Source organism: Acartia tonsa, chromosome 1, assembly GCF_053477335.1.
Source record: "Acartia tonsa isolate MP-2025a chromosome 1, ASM5347733v1, whole genome shotgun sequence".
Lineage (NCBI taxonomy): Eukaryota > Metazoa > Arthropoda > Copepoda > Calanoida > Acartiidae > Acartia > Acartia tonsa.
This window is the reverse complement of record NC_137260.1, coordinates 32,852,277-32,867,319: the sequence shown is the minus strand read 5'-3', so window position 1 is coordinate 32,867,319 and position 15,043 is coordinate 32,852,277. Positions and strand designations below refer to the sequence as shown.

Below are 15,043 nucleotides of genomic sequence, written 5' to 3'. Positions count from 1 at the left end.
CTGGAAGTCAACACTTTAAACAAATCAAGGCTTCAACCAAGTAACATAGTGATAAATTAACGAAAAAAGCTATCACTCTGTGACGGACGGCCTTTTAAAATACTGCTAGAATCCGGAATCCGAATCCGGAATCCGCCAAAAATAAGAATCCGGAATCCGCAAGAATCCGTCACTTTTTTTGACGGATTCCTTCAGAATCCGGAATCCGAATCCGGCCCAAAAATTCGACGGATTCCCATCCCTAATTAGAATAAAACAATAAAATGTAATGAAATGATAAAATTGCAAGTATTGAGAGATTCAAACTTAGATACCATAGATAACGCATATAAACTGCATTCCTTAAGCGTGTACATTATATTATTTTTTTAAAGCTAAAAACTTATAAAAAGGCAAACCTTGTGAAATATCTGTACAAGATCCACCATTCAGAAGGCCACCACCTCCATTCAAATGTTCCCCGCCATTATTCAAGTGTTGATTTGAATCAAGATTTGTGTTGCACTTGAATTGGTTACCAAAGGTGTTAGGCACGTATCTACTAAACTCCTAGTATAGAAAGATAAATTAATATTTCTAATATTGTTCCTACAAAAGTTGAAAATGTCAAGAACGGTTATTTATCGTATTTTTGTAATATTCTGGCAATATCATATGGCAACACCTATCTCTCCCCATCGTTGAAAAAGAAGGTATAAATTACAAATTTTGCCCTGGAAGACTATATTGACAGAATAATTTGGAAATCTATTCCCGTATGTACCATATTTCAGTCAGATTTAATATGGAGATCCAGAAATTACAACCAAGTGAAAAGCACAGATACAAAAATCATAGAAAGGTACAAACCTAAATAATTTTTAACTGTTAAAATGAAGCAATAAATACTTTTCGTATTAATTTTTACTGCTTTATTATTAAATTAAAAATAATGCCTTGCAAACTTAAATAAACTGAAGCTTAATTTTTTGCAGTTAAACTTTAATAAATTAAAGGGACAAATTCCGAGTGGTCTTTATCTAGTGCCTGTTTAAAGAATTTGAACATATAATTTTGTTCCTAACTGTACATGATTATTTTACAGGATCTCAACATTAATCCCTTTTCCCTTTCCAGAACACCATACTTTCGATTGTACAAAATTTGAACCTGTAGTTTTGCCAGTTTTTGGGCCAACGTAACCTTTGAAGCATTAGACATACTTGAACCCGACACCTCTAATCCTTTCCAAGCTGTTGACACATCACTCTCAATTTTGTCCACAGTTGTCTCGTGAACATCTACAGTTTGAACCATAATTACCGGTAAATACATAAGATATGGAATGTTAAAGCCTAAGTTTTACTCTTATTATTGACAATGATTACGAATGATTTTAAATTCCAATGTGACAAGGAGGGGGGGGGGGGGGGGGGGGGCGAAAGTGACACTTTTTGAAACCAAAACTAAAAGTCAAAGGAACTCAACTAAAAAAAGAATTAAAGGTCTGACATTTTGCATGGCAGTTGCTTTATAGGGGTACAATATGGTTGCTCCGCCGTTTCTTCACAGTTCCAGTTCCATATTTTACCCCTATAAAGCAACTGCCATGCAAAATCTCAGACCTGTAACTCTTTTTTTAGTTGAGTTCCTTTGTTGACTTTAATTTTGGTTTCAAAAAGTGTCACTTTCGCCCCCCCCCCCCCCCCCTTAATAAATAATTAACAAAATAAATAAAATCATGGATCCAAAACAATTTGGTAACTAAGAACATAATACAAATGTAATTAAAGAAGAATTTCCTACCTTTGGAGGATGTTGAGTCTAATAAACTGTCTTGGTGTTTATTTTCACAGGCCAAATTTATTTCCTCCACTTGACTTTGTAACTCATCTTCTTCCTCCATACTCTTCATGCTCTAAGCAATAAATGTATAAATATCAATGTATAATCCTGATAACTACCTGGCCCAAGTTGTGGAGACCCTTTTCGTATGCTAGCAAATTGCTTTCTGTTCTTTTGTAAATACTCGGCTGTTTTTATATTTCTGTGACGCTATAAGCTGATTTCAAAGACCCAATAAAAAATCAGGACAGGTTCACTGCCCTGTGGGCAGAGTTATATATATCATGCTCCATCTATTCTTTATTTTAATGTCTAAGGAAGTGCATATTGAAAATCTACACAAGACCAAACAAGAAAAATAAAAATATTTGAAAAAAAATTAAAAATAGTATGACGCATGGAGAGGGTATCAAGTAGCTACACCGCGCTATCAAAACAATCCAATTACGTATTATACCTGTAGGAAATTATCAAGATGTGTGAACATGTTGCTACAACTGCTGAAATGGCTGACGTTCTTTCTCACCCATTTAGACAATCCTTGCACATATTTCTCGTTCCGAGCATACCTGAAACAATTATATAACTTTAGAAACAATTATACAACTATATCTTTGATTCTTTACATTACATTTAATTTCCAGAATAAACTTTTGGGGGAAAATTCGGAAGGAATTTGTAATTTCAGCCTGGGGAGAAAGTTATTCAATAAAAAGATTTCATTTATGAATTATGTCCCTGTATTTTATCGCCATATTGGATTTAATTTTTTAAAATTATTTTTTTACACTGTTAGTGGATTTTGTCCTTAAATTTGTATGTTTGTTGGTGTACCCGTATCGCCTATTGCTCCGTTAATATTTCACAAATATACCATGAACCAAAAGCATTGTTAACTAATCTTTTCTAAGTAAAATACAATTGGTATAATAATATAACCAACCTATCATCAACCATAAGTATGGCTCCCCAGTCTTTCCTATGACGAATACATCTTCCCAATGCTTGATTCAACGCTCTGAAGGCTTGGATCTCATACCATTCAGCTCCTAACAAAATATTATGCTACAGTTTTCTAATTAGTGTTATAAACTAGATTTAAATACTTTTGTGAGTTTTTAATTCAATAATTACACGGGGGTGTATATTCTGCACGGGATTCCCTGTTAAAGAAACCAAGTGAAATATTATTTTGTAGCAGTGGAAAAAATTTAACTTGTGGAAAATATACACAGTGTATGTATATCATATACCTCTGTAATTACAATAAACCAGATAATATTTAGATTACAGAATTAAAGTAAATAAAGGGGGGGGGGGGGTTTAATGCAACCATCTCGTAATCAGTGAGCAAATGGCACTTAGAATTCGAATTTCCATCTGAAATTTTGCATGAGTAATCCTTGGTAGGTCTATTTTCCCTAAATCGAACAAAAAGTTGGAAAAGTAACGGCTAACGGCTCAGCTGTTTCGTCATTTTTTTGATATCTATATTGCAAATTAGTCACGAAACCTCTCTCAACATAATACTCTTTTCTACTCCAAAACGCTATCAAACGGTTCTACACGGTAGCTGTTGGTGCTAGAAGTTTTAAAAATGGTTATTGCTATCATTTAACATGAATTAAACCAAAAATATGTTTTAAAAAGTTGATTCCTACGTAATTGATGATGGATTTACCCTGAAAATAGGCTAAAAACGGCTGAGCCGCTAGCCGTTACTTTTCCAACTTTTTGTTCGATTTAGGGAAAATAGACCTACCAAGGATTACTCATGCAAAAGTTCAGATCGAAATTCGAATTCTAAGTGTCATTTGCTCACTGATTACGAGATGGTTGCATTAAAAACCCCCCCCCTTAAATCAAATAATACATTCCCCCCCACCCCCTGTAAAATAGCATATGAAAGGAAATTGCATAGTACATATTTTGCAACACATGATGTTCGAAATTGTTATTATTTACTATAAACTCCTCTTGGGATAAAGCAACTTAAATAAAATAGATAACCTGAAAGAATATTTGGATCCTGGGTTGCTCTCTTATGATCATTGTACCTCCTCTTTAAATCCACCAGCGAATCTTTCACATTTGGAAAAGGGATTCCAACACAGACAACAGCCCTGGCATTATTGTCAGCAAAGTCCAGCCCTTCACTGACTTTACCACGACACACAGCCAGAAATAAAGCCCCATCCTGGCAGGATATGCCATCTGCTGAGCCTAATCCACCAATAACAATTATCATATATTAAAGACATTAAAATTAGAGCGGCTTTGGTGAAAATTAAGATAAAATTGTAATTCAAGCAATTAAACATACTTTATTGATTAAAATAGGTTTACTGAATTATTGCTAAATATTTCTACATATTTTGAAATCGCAAATATATTGTATAAGTGATTTTCTCCCTAACTCACTGACTGTCTGACATTTTTATTGTTCAATAAATGTGTTCTATTTTGATGGGATATCTCAAATCTAACATTATGAATATTCCATTTTAAAATTAAGGGTTCCATACATCGATATGATTCTTAAACTTAACTTCTATTTTGTATCTACCTATAGGCTTTAATTTAATTGTTATCACGTTCCTTTTCCAGGATTATTCATCGCCACAGCATCGTAAAATTCTCTCATTACTTCGTCCAATTTATCAGAAAATTTGGGTTCACAAACAATGGTCTTACGCGCCTATACGTTAATCAAGGATAATAGTTATTTATTGCATCGTATTATAGACAGCTTTCCCGCGATATTAATATGAAAAATTAAAAGATTAAATCTAGTTCTTTATCCAATTTTGAATTTTATATTCTGATGTTCATTAATTGGCAAAATTGTAATAAATATTGTCTCTTAGTGATGTTAAAAAATGTAATGAATTACTTGATTTTAATATTTATTCCCCCTCTCTCCCTTTGCTCATTAACTTATCCTTTTATCCCTGAATATCAGCCCAGGTGCCAGTTGACTGCCATCTCTGACACATGTTATCCAACATCTTGTAGCTGGGCAGGAATACCAATATTCCATGGGGCACACGGTGACAAACGTCTCTTACTAACCGTCCGATTTCATCCTTGACAAAATGTTTAAGACTGATCTTTCAAAGTAACGTTTTAAAATACGTATTACAATAACAAGGACGGCAACGTCCATTAAAGCGAATCCTAAGGACAAACGGACATGTAACGAAAATTTGAGATTAACTTGTAGGCTTAAACTTACGCTGTACGATGTAACAACAGAAATTCTACGTACTTTATTGCTAAAAGAATATTCATTTAAAAATCAATAATAATTTAAGATTATAGTAACAGGGCAGCATCTCTATTTTAGGCTTAGTTCCTCTGTATTGTGTTTGCCAGTTCAGTCCTCACCCTTTCTTACCTGGAAAGCTAAAGTTTCTGTATTCTTGTAAGTTGCATTCAGATTATGTCCTGTTGGTCCTCGACTCAATGTTCCTACCCAAACCTAGTAACAAAATATGTTCAAAATAAAAATGTGAATCTGCTTTATCCTGAAATTTCTTTCAAAGTCCCTTGTCGAGCACACAACAACCCACAATTATTTTGTAATAATCTGTAACATTTACACATGAAATAAATCGAAAATATGAGTCGGGGATGGGGAGGTTAGTTTTTGGTTTCTTTGTTTATTACTTTAGGTCAGGTAAAGGTTAGGTTATATTGGATATTTGGTAGACACACTGCAGGGTTTGGGCCCTCCGCAGATGTAAGGAATCGGAAGAAAAACTACACATCTTCCCTAATCTTCAATTTATTTTAAAATAAGGTGAGAATTTCAGATTTTCAATGCTTGATAAGCAGTTTCAGGGAAAGGAACCTTTTTCCTTTTATCATTTCTTCAGTGCACATCAAATATTCTTAAGCTACATAAAAAAATACAGAGAATTGTTTTATTAAAACGAGATAATAATAGTATGGCTTCAAAGCTGATTAAATCCGCTGAATTAGATTCTTCGCCATACTAAAAATATGGATATCATCGTATTACAGACAACTTTCCACGAATATTAAAATACAAAATTGGTTTTAATCTTATATTATTCATTTTAATATCCGCGGAAAGCTATCTATACTATAACGCGATAGATAACTATTCTTACTATTAAATAAGTGTAAATGTACACATATTACCTGTTTCTTATCAATAACATGATCAGCCTCCAGGGTCACCGGAAACTTAACATCCAACTCGGAGGCAAAAGTAACGATTGGAGACAAAGTTCCACTGAATATCCAATTCTTAATTCATTTTCTAGTGCAGTTAATAATTGTATAAGTATAGATCTATAATCAAGACAAATACCTGCCCCAAGTGATGGAGATCTTTTTTTGTCTGCTAGGAAATTACTTTTTTCTTTTAGACTCGGCAGGATTTATATTTCCGACGCTATTAGTCTAATTCAAAAGACCCAATACAATCGGGACAGGTTTCCCTCCAAATAGACAAATTACATAATATATATTTAAACAAGGTATGTCCGAAAGTCCGTGTGAAACTCGACACAAACTAGGTCATTATGCCTTCATCAATTTTGTGTCTGCTCAAGTTTTTGAAAAACAGATGAGCTATAAAAATAACTATTTTGAAATTCAGAATTGATTCCTGGTCAAAACAATACTGCGACAAGAATTCTTGAGTTCATCAAAGCAAACTCCAGGATTGAGACACCAGAAGTGGAGATGTATAACCTTCACCAGAGCTGTGCTCTGTCCTTTCTTTACCCACCCTGTACCAACTGTCTTCTTCCTTGCCTTGGTTCAAACATTATTAATAAAATAGAATTTAATTTATTACCAGAATGAAAAGAGAAGATATGGTCAAGATCTCTTTTACTTCATTTGAAAATCAAACTAGCTAATTCAATTTAATATCATAATGCAATAAAAATTCTATATGAATTGAATATATTGTATCATTAATGTTTGCCTGTGACTGCACGACAGCCATTCTGTAATCATCACGGTACATAGAATCACGTAAATACATAAAATCTAAGATTCTAATATATATAAGATAATAAAGATAAGTAAAAATAACAGGGTGACAACATCCATAAAAGCGAAGCTCGGAAATTGTAGGAAAAACGAACATTCGACATTTGTTTAGTGTCAGAACTGAATAAGAAGAATATAAATATCTAAACAAAATTGTAAGTAAAGGGAATAGTAGCTTTCACAATATTGCGTACAGTTGTGAGTAAGATTCCAGTCCAAGGCACTTATTAGGTCAAACTGTTTTAAAATTTGCGTTTAATTATACTATGCGTTTGGTCAACATTTAGAACAGCTAGACTTAATAAGCGCCTTTGACTGGAATCTTACTCACAACTTTATGCAATATTGTGAAAGCTACTCTTCCATTTATTGCAAAAATGCTGAAATAGAGGATACTGTTAAGGGAATACTTACATAATCATATGAATACAGAAGTATTTTTTTATTTACTTTACTTATCTTTTTATCCCTGAATATATCACTGAGGACATCAGAAGCTTTTTTCTTCAGGGCTGGAGACAAAGCTTCCTCCAAATTTCCCTCTTGATCTTCCATCGCAAGCTCTTGTTCCTTTAGATATTTTTAAATAACAGAAGCGAGATATTTTTACTAAGGACATATTATTATAACGTATTAAGCTAGTTAGTATATTGCTTATCCAAAGTTTAGAGAATAAATGGATATAGATTAAGTGGATATAATGACAGGGGAAAATTTGTCGTTAGGTTGCTTTTATGGACCTAATTTAATGATCTGTTCATTTATCCAGTAGAAGGCAGGGAAATGGGGTAAAGGTGGTGGATGGGAGGTATCGTTATTTTATTCAGCTGGCAGTATCAGTTTATTAAAGTACATGAAAATCTGTTGCATTATCCAAGTAATAATATATCGATTTGAGAATAACACAAATTAGATGGAATAAACGCTGCAGCTGGACTATCAAGTTTTTATGTGTGATTTTGATAGAACTAGCTGAAAAAAATATATTTTTGTGAAAAATACACTTCACATCAAAGTGCTACAAAATCTGTCGGCGACGCGTTGATTTAGTAACAAACGAATATATTAAAAGAACTTTATTTAATATTTTGTAAAATTGATAGAACTATCCTAGTGCAGAACTAAATAAATATCTTTTTCTGACTGTCCGACAGTGTTAAATGGCCAGATACTTGAAAAAAAATATGCACCTTTATAGCTTCTTCCAACATACGCTTGACAGTTTCAAAATTTGCTGGTGGAAATACAAGCTCATTCCATTCGGCAATGCCAGTCGTACCAGTCCACACACTTGAAATTAATCAAACTTTCAATCATGAATAGTAGAAGGAAGTAATTCTGATTTAATTTTAATTTAAATACTGAAATAAGTTTTTCCAATATGGTTTCGAAACCGATTATTTTCCGCGGAAAGCTATCTATAAGTTATAAGTAACTATCAAAATTAGTTCGTTCTCTAGAAGGTAGTATAATAAAACCCTTTTAAGAAAACATAAAGAGCAGTATCAGAACCTAAAAGTAGCTTCCTATAAATTTTAAATTAGAAGTTCATAGAAAAAAAAATCTTCATAAATACACTACCCACTTAAGAATACTATAAACACGAATTAAAATGATTTCCATAGTTAAAAAATTTTGCAACATGGTTGAGACTTACCGCGAAGAAGAATTATAATCTGAATAATCCGCCTTTTTTTCAATAGACTTTTTCATCCACTGTGCTAGCCTACTACAGAAATCTGCCAGACCACTGTGAGTTGATTCAAGGATTTTTAATCCAACCATTCGTTCACAATCCTAAAAAAAATAGAATTGGAGAAATTGTATTTTTTCTAAGATTTTTCTCTAGGTTTCTGTATTACAAGACGCTCTGTTCAAATATATCTATAATACAAAGTAGAACGATGTCTGTCTGTTTGTCTGTCTGTCTGTTTGTTTGTAGCGAAGGATCTCGCTAACCGCTGAACCGATCGAATTCTCCTTTACAGGGTATCTTCTCATAAGTCCCAGGAAGGTTTATAACTATTTTCTTGGGGCCCCCCAAAAAATGAAAAATACCCCCCCCCCCCAAAGAAATTTTTTAAAAAAATTTTCTTTTAAATCTAAAATACGAAAAATTGCCTAGTTTGATCAAACCTCTCGGGGCAAAGCCCCTAGAGGCTAGGGGCGAAGCCGCTAGTATTTATAAAAAAGGAATAATTATACCTATTTTTAAGTCGTGTACGACCACTAGGAATAATCACTGAAAAGTTCAATTTTGTATTGATTTACTCTATTTATAAAAAGAAGTAACATAAATTAACAGTTGATAATCTATAAAAAAAAATTATTGTTGAAAACTTTATTCATTCTTCTTAACCTTAACCTTTGTATATAGGACTTAGCCAAAAATTAAGAAAAGTTACCTATTATTAAACAAGAATGAAATCTAACCTGCATGGCAAAAACAATATCCTCAATATCAAAAGATCCACTGACAGCATCCCTCGCACTGTCCTCGATATTATGGGCCTCATCCAGAACAAGAATCTCGTTTTTTAGGTCAATTTCCATAGATTTTCTGTTTTATAAAAAAAACATTTATGTCAAATACTTACAAAAAAACCAAAACATGCTTAGTTTTCAAAAATTACATATGCCTTTCGTGTACGGACATACAAAAGGACCACTGTAAATTATTTTCTGAGAATTACAGCAAAAAATATCAGCAATGATTTCTAAAATTTTATAGACATGCTGCTTTTTAATACTTTGGCAATTACTTCATAAAACCACTGGAAATTATTTAATAATGAATTTGGTCAAATAAATAAAATAAGAAACCTTAATCTTTAATGACGCAATTCCGACTGAGAATAGAAAATAGCACCTACCTTAAAATAAGAACTGTATTACTCTAAATAATAAATCTTGCAATAAATGAAATTATGACATAAATGTTTTCCTGATTTTTGGATCCACCAAATAATTGTAAGGACAAATAATAAGCTGGGCAGATTTGCGTAGCTCTCTCACTCCAAAGTATGGACAGAACTTACCCTTCTTGCCTACCTAACATAAAGATATATGTTATATTTTATTTCCATACTAACAGCTTCGCCCCTAGCCTCTAGGGGCTTTGCCCCAAGAGATAATTTAAAAAAAATAAGTACTACTGCTGCTGCCCGTAGTTTTATGTAAACTAACTTCCCCATAAACAAAAAAATGGGGGGTATTTTTTGTTTTTGGAGGGGTTGTGGGTGTCCCAACCCCCAAGAAAATAGCCTAAAACCACAACAGGACCAGTAGGTATATTCCCTGAAGAGTAGAATCCAATCGGTTCTGTGGTTACCGAGATCTTAAGGGACGGACAGACAACCAGCTACTATGATTTATAGATAGTAATGATGATAACCGCTTAAGGGGGTAGTTGACGCTTCGGGTAAAAGTCTTCTCCACACCACCTTAAAAATACTCTGCGAGTGAATTGCAGTGTGTAACGCGCTTAATCGCCCAAGGTATTAGGAAAGTAAAATCCAACATACAAACAACACTTTGTTTACACGACCTTTAATTGGAAGTCCTAACTGTGCATGGTAATGAGTTGTGACTGTTTTGGTCCACAATCCCCCTACTCTAACTATTAAAATTGCACATCTGACATAGCAGCAGTAGGAACCATTTTTAACGTCTTAGGTTTGACACGGTAATAAGCCAAGACTCTGTCCCATCAACTTTCCGACGCAAGCGGGTGCGCTACGTGTTAAACTTCGACGGGCTTGGGTTATAAAGTAGTGATGATACACCTTTTAAATTTACTGAATGTTATTCATAAGAGGATAAATGATTTCAAATTACAGGCAAAGGTTGACAAATATATTAAGCAATTTTAATTATTTTAATGAAATATTAAATTTAATCTGAACAAAACTTTGATTTAACAAAGATGACAACATCAATAAAAGCGAAGCACTGAAACGGTAGAACAAACGGACCTTAACACTTATATAGTGTCAGAACTGAATAATCAGAAATGTATAAGAGTCGAAGCAAAATTGTAAGTAAAGGGATAGTTTCACGAAGTGCATTTAAAAAAAAATAGTGAACTGTAAGTTTTTTCTATTTTAAATAACGTAGTAGTGCATAATATAAAGTTATTGATTAAAATTAAGAGATTTTACCAGGGATTTTCCTTAAAAAATGAGTTTTTCATTTTTATTTTCAACTTCGTTGCGTGTTATATATGGCAAAAACTTTTTTGTCATAAATACAACTTTAGATAGCATTTACTAGTTAATAGAACTTTAAACTTTTTATACAACAAAATACACATAACAACAAAGAATGACCAATAAAATATTCAGTATGGTACTTAGAGTAGTGATCTTTTTATATGTCTTAGTAGAATATATTAGGCATTTGATAGATATGATTGTGATAAAGAATTTTAACATTGACCTGACCAAACTCTTTTTATTTGACAATATCTAAAAGAGTTAGTGATTTGCAACATAAATTACATGAGAATGGTCTTTTTATATATATATATATATATGTTGTATGGTTAGTTGGTATTTCCGCGTGAGATAATGTGTATATTGTAAGTAAACCGGACGGCTTTCTTTATTTTTTTAAAAAGAATCTATAGAAAACCTGACCTATAGTGAACCGGACGTTATTTTTTATGTTTTTTAAGTAACTTGTCCCAAGGGGAACCCCTGTTCAATTTTTTTATAACTCTTGTGAAATATGTGGAAAAAGATTATCTAAAATTGGTGTTTTGGATATACATATTTGGAAAAAAATAGACCATTCTCATGTAATTTATGTGGCAAATCTCTTTAACTTTTTTCTATATTGTCAAATAAAAAAAGTTTGGTCTGGTCAATGTTAAAAATTCTTTAACATATAATCATATCTATCCAATGCCTAATATATTCTACTAAGACATATAAAAGTTCACTACTCTAAGTACCTTAACTCTTTAAATACACTTCATAGAACTATCCCTTTGATGAAAAACTGCTTGATACAGGATAATGTTTATGGACATACTTGTATTTTTAGGACTTAATTATAGAGTTGCTTCGCTTATAACATTATACTTTGTTGTCCCAGGAATCAACATATCAAAAATATTATCAATCGGATGATTAGGTAGATCACATAAAATTTTATTATTTAAAAAGTTAACAAATCAACATGTTTAAAATGGACGTACGAACATTCTTGTAATGATTATAGAGTTGCTACGCTTTCTAAATCTTACCAAACTACTACAGGAATCACCATGCAAAGTTTGAAATCGATAGGACAATTCTAACATGCCTAAATTAACGAAAAAAGCTATCCGTGTATGACGGATAAAATATTCGAAAAAATAAGTGATCTGAATAATACAACACATATAGTTCATTTACATTCTTAACTTCAGCTAACTATTAAAGGAATCATCAGGTCAAGTTTGAAATCAATAGGAAAATTCTAACATGCCTCAGTTAACAGCTACAGCTTCAAATTTGATAATCTGTGATAATAAAGAATTATTGCATAGAAACAATTGAATTACTTAGTAAATACGAGTTTAAAATGACAAAAATTAATTTTGGAGAGCAGAACCGCTACTAGTAAACCTCCATAGTCATGGAATTTTCCAATCAATACGCCAAAAACACTTACACATTACGTATTGCTCTTATAAAAAAATTAATAGCTTTCTACATGCGTGTCCGTTCGTAATATTGATTTCAACCATTCTACATAGACATCTTGATAATTGCCATAGGTCTGTCCGTCCATCGTAAACATGTTGTTTTATACATTAATTTGTTATGCCTACGATGGAATTTCCTTACGAATTGTTGAAATGATGCTTAACAAGCAGATTAAACATGTGTCATCTTTAAAAAGTGTCCATAAATTTGAGTGCTTTTTAGCATCCTGTTGATAATGATAAACATTGAATCCTTAAGAATTTAAGATCATTTCAGCACTAGGAGAGAATGAGGGGTGAGAATAACTACTAATCATGTGAATTCTTAAAGATTAGAATTTAGCCTAATACTTCAATATGCCGAAACTCAGTTTAAGTAAAAGAAGAGGGAGCGGAATACTATTATCAGAACTTTATGGCTTTACTAAATACAAAACTATTTTTGCAAAGAACACAAAAAAATATAGAATCATATAGGTAGTAAAGTAAAAATGAGAGGTAGAAATGAAGGTTTACCTTGACCATATCCTCTAAATCCCAGGCCTCTTCATGACCCATCTGTACCCTGAGACTATGATAGGACTGTAACTTTGTCTTCACATTATGCTTGTATCTACAACCTCCTCCTTTATTCCTGAAAAAAAAGAGGATTATAAAGTATTTTCTAATAGGAATTCAAAACCGATTTATATCCATTAGATAGAACCAGTTCTCACCTTACTTAAAATTCATGTACAGCATCGTATTACTGAGATTTTTCCACGAATATTAATTCAAAATTAATACAAATTTTGTTAGCACGGGCCTCCAGCAGCTCGAGGCTAACAAAATTGGTTTCAATCAATTGTATTTTTTCATTTATATATCCGCAGATAATAAGATGCGTTAATAACTATTATTGTTGAAGGGACGAATCAACACCTGACGCTCGAAAAAATTCTAGACTAATCTACAAAGAAAATTCTATACAGTCTTCACATGCCAGAGACAATAACAACATTACATATAAGTACAGAAACCATTAGTACAGCGGCTACGGCCACAACCTCACGGGGAATGCAGGATATTCCAACCATCAATGATATGAGGAGTTTAATTTATTTAAATGCTGACTAAATATAGGACTTTTCTAAAAGTGATAATTCCAGTAGTTAAATAAGTCCAGTTTCATTTTGAGAAACTTACCTACAAACTTACATCCTATCAATAATATCTATAAACTTACTTATCCATAAGATCTTGGCAGTCTTGATTCTTATTATAGCTCTTAGAAACTGTTGGATGTATACATGTATGCTCTCGTGAAGCCAGAACTGTCATACGAACTCTACTATATCCTGTTTTCTTCAACTCTCTACATAAATCAGGCAAAATAATTTAATATCTTTTAATTCAAAACCAAAAATAAACAATAAGTTAAAAAACATGACAAAATCTGCACTGCATACAAGTTGATAAAAGGTAAAATGATAAAATCATTAAAATTAATTTGCATTTGTTCCTGATAATTTGTGAAACTTGTTTATGCGTTCTTGTTCCAAAATAAATTTTCGGTACGGACTGCTTTTTCGGCAGTCGCATTCTATGAGGTCCAGCAGCGGCCACAAGTACGTCCCCACCAGGCAGGTGGTAGGCCAGACTGTCCTCCCTGGGTGGCTGGGCTACCTTGCGTTGTCGGTTAGAATCAGTATCAACAAAATCGTCCATTTCAGGATCTAAAAACAGATTAAAAATTCAGGAAAGCTTAATGGAAAATAAATGTTTATATATAAAATATTCATTGCTATGCATTTTTCCATTCATTAGCATAAAACGCATTGAAAAGTCAAAAGATACGGACACTATTTCAACTGATAATAACAGTCCATAAATTCCTTTCTAGGATGGTTGTAAAAAGGTTTATTGTTCATAACACCAAGTTTTAAGGAAACATCACAACTGGTAATAGTCTAAGTTATTTTTTTTTAAATAGTCTAATAAATAAATATTTAGAATTATCTTACCAACAAAAAATCCGCCACAGGTATCTTTCTCAAAAACTTGTATACTTTCTTCTACTGGATTTATGAAACCTGCACCTAAAATTAAATTCGCTTAAATGATATTTCAATGTTGTTGTAACTACCTAGACTATATATTAATAAACAACTAACTGGCAGATATCAATAGGACCAGCTGAAACTAACTATGTGTGCTTGTGTCACCTTACATATTGACTGTTAATGACTAATGTGAAATGTCTATTTACTGATATTTTCACATCAATTTATTAATCGCACTAACAACAATCTACAATGCATTGTGACAATTTTACATCAATTTTTTAACAGTTAAAGAACAGTGTATCCACATATTGCCACGTATAATAATTTCTTACCATCCCCACCATAATTTTCAACTAAGGGAAAGTCAGATTCTTCTTCCATTTGTGCTCCAGGTCCTGCAAGGGCCATCAAGGCGTCAATCATTGTTGGATCCTAAGGTTTTAAAACTAAG

At 32.6% G+C, this 15,043-nt stretch overlaps 3 protein-coding genes across 5 annotated transcripts in view; 2 read left to right on the top strand and 1 right to left on the bottom strand.

Annotated features, from left to right (window-relative positions):
* The window catches only part of LOC145330701 (26S proteasome non-ATPase regulatory subunit 8-like), a 142,564-nt gene that overhangs the window by 52,917 nt on the left and 74,604 nt on the right, over window positions 1-15,043 (top strand). The window lies entirely within an intron of this gene.
* The window catches only part of Rpn1 (regulatory particle non-ATPase 1), a 137,920-nt gene that overhangs the window by 52,926 nt on the left and 69,951 nt on the right, over window positions 1-15,043 (top strand). The gene's annotated exons all lie outside the window — the stretch shown is intronic.
* LOC145330603 (Fanconi anemia group J protein homolog) overlaps window positions 1-15,043 on the bottom strand; it is a 42,770-nt gene that overhangs the window by 16,935 nt on the left and 10,792 nt on the right. For 2 of the 3 annotated variants that reach the window (XR_013883516.1, XM_080175246.1), the window contains exons 4-25: window positions 14,925-15,024; window positions 14,551-14,625; window positions 14,051-14,262; window positions 13,773-13,903; window positions 13,064-13,181; window positions 9,803-9,906; window positions 9,289-9,418; window positions 8,513-8,652; window positions 8,046-8,145; window positions 7,327-7,425; window positions 6,788-6,862; window positions 6,467-6,612; window positions 5,992-6,088; window positions 5,222-5,305; window positions 4,778-4,910; window positions 4,425-4,524; window positions 3,835-4,049; window positions 2,768-2,873; window positions 2,282-2,393; window positions 1,786-1,897; window positions 1,150-1,280; window positions 399-549 (exon numbers count right to left, since the gene is read on the bottom strand). Coding sequence is in view for 2 of the 3 variants with exons in the window: in XM_080175246.1 (XP_080031372.1) it covers window positions 399-549; window positions 1,150-1,280; window positions 1,786-1,897; window positions 2,282-2,393; window positions 2,768-2,873; window positions 3,835-4,049; window positions 4,425-4,524; window positions 4,778-4,910; window positions 5,222-5,305; window positions 5,992-6,088; window positions 6,467-6,612; window positions 6,788-6,862; window positions 7,327-7,425; window positions 8,046-8,145; window positions 8,513-8,652; window positions 9,289-9,418; window positions 9,803-9,906; window positions 13,064-13,181; window positions 13,773-13,903; window positions 14,051-14,262; window positions 14,551-14,625; window positions 14,925-15,024 (2,671 nt within the window). In the remaining variant the exon portion in view is untranslated. The remainder of the gene's footprint in view (window positions 1-398; window positions 550-1,149; window positions 1,281-1,785; window positions 1,898-2,281; window positions 2,394-2,767; window positions 2,874-3,834; window positions 4,050-4,424; window positions 4,525-4,777; window positions 4,911-5,221; window positions 5,306-5,991; window positions 6,089-6,466; window positions 6,613-6,787; window positions 6,863-7,326; window positions 7,426-8,045; window positions 8,146-8,512; window positions 8,653-9,288; window positions 9,419-9,802; window positions 9,907-13,063; window positions 13,182-13,772; window positions 13,904-14,050; window positions 14,263-14,550; window positions 14,626-14,924; window positions 15,025-15,043) is intronic. The other variant, XM_080175259.1, reaches the window with a different exon arrangement.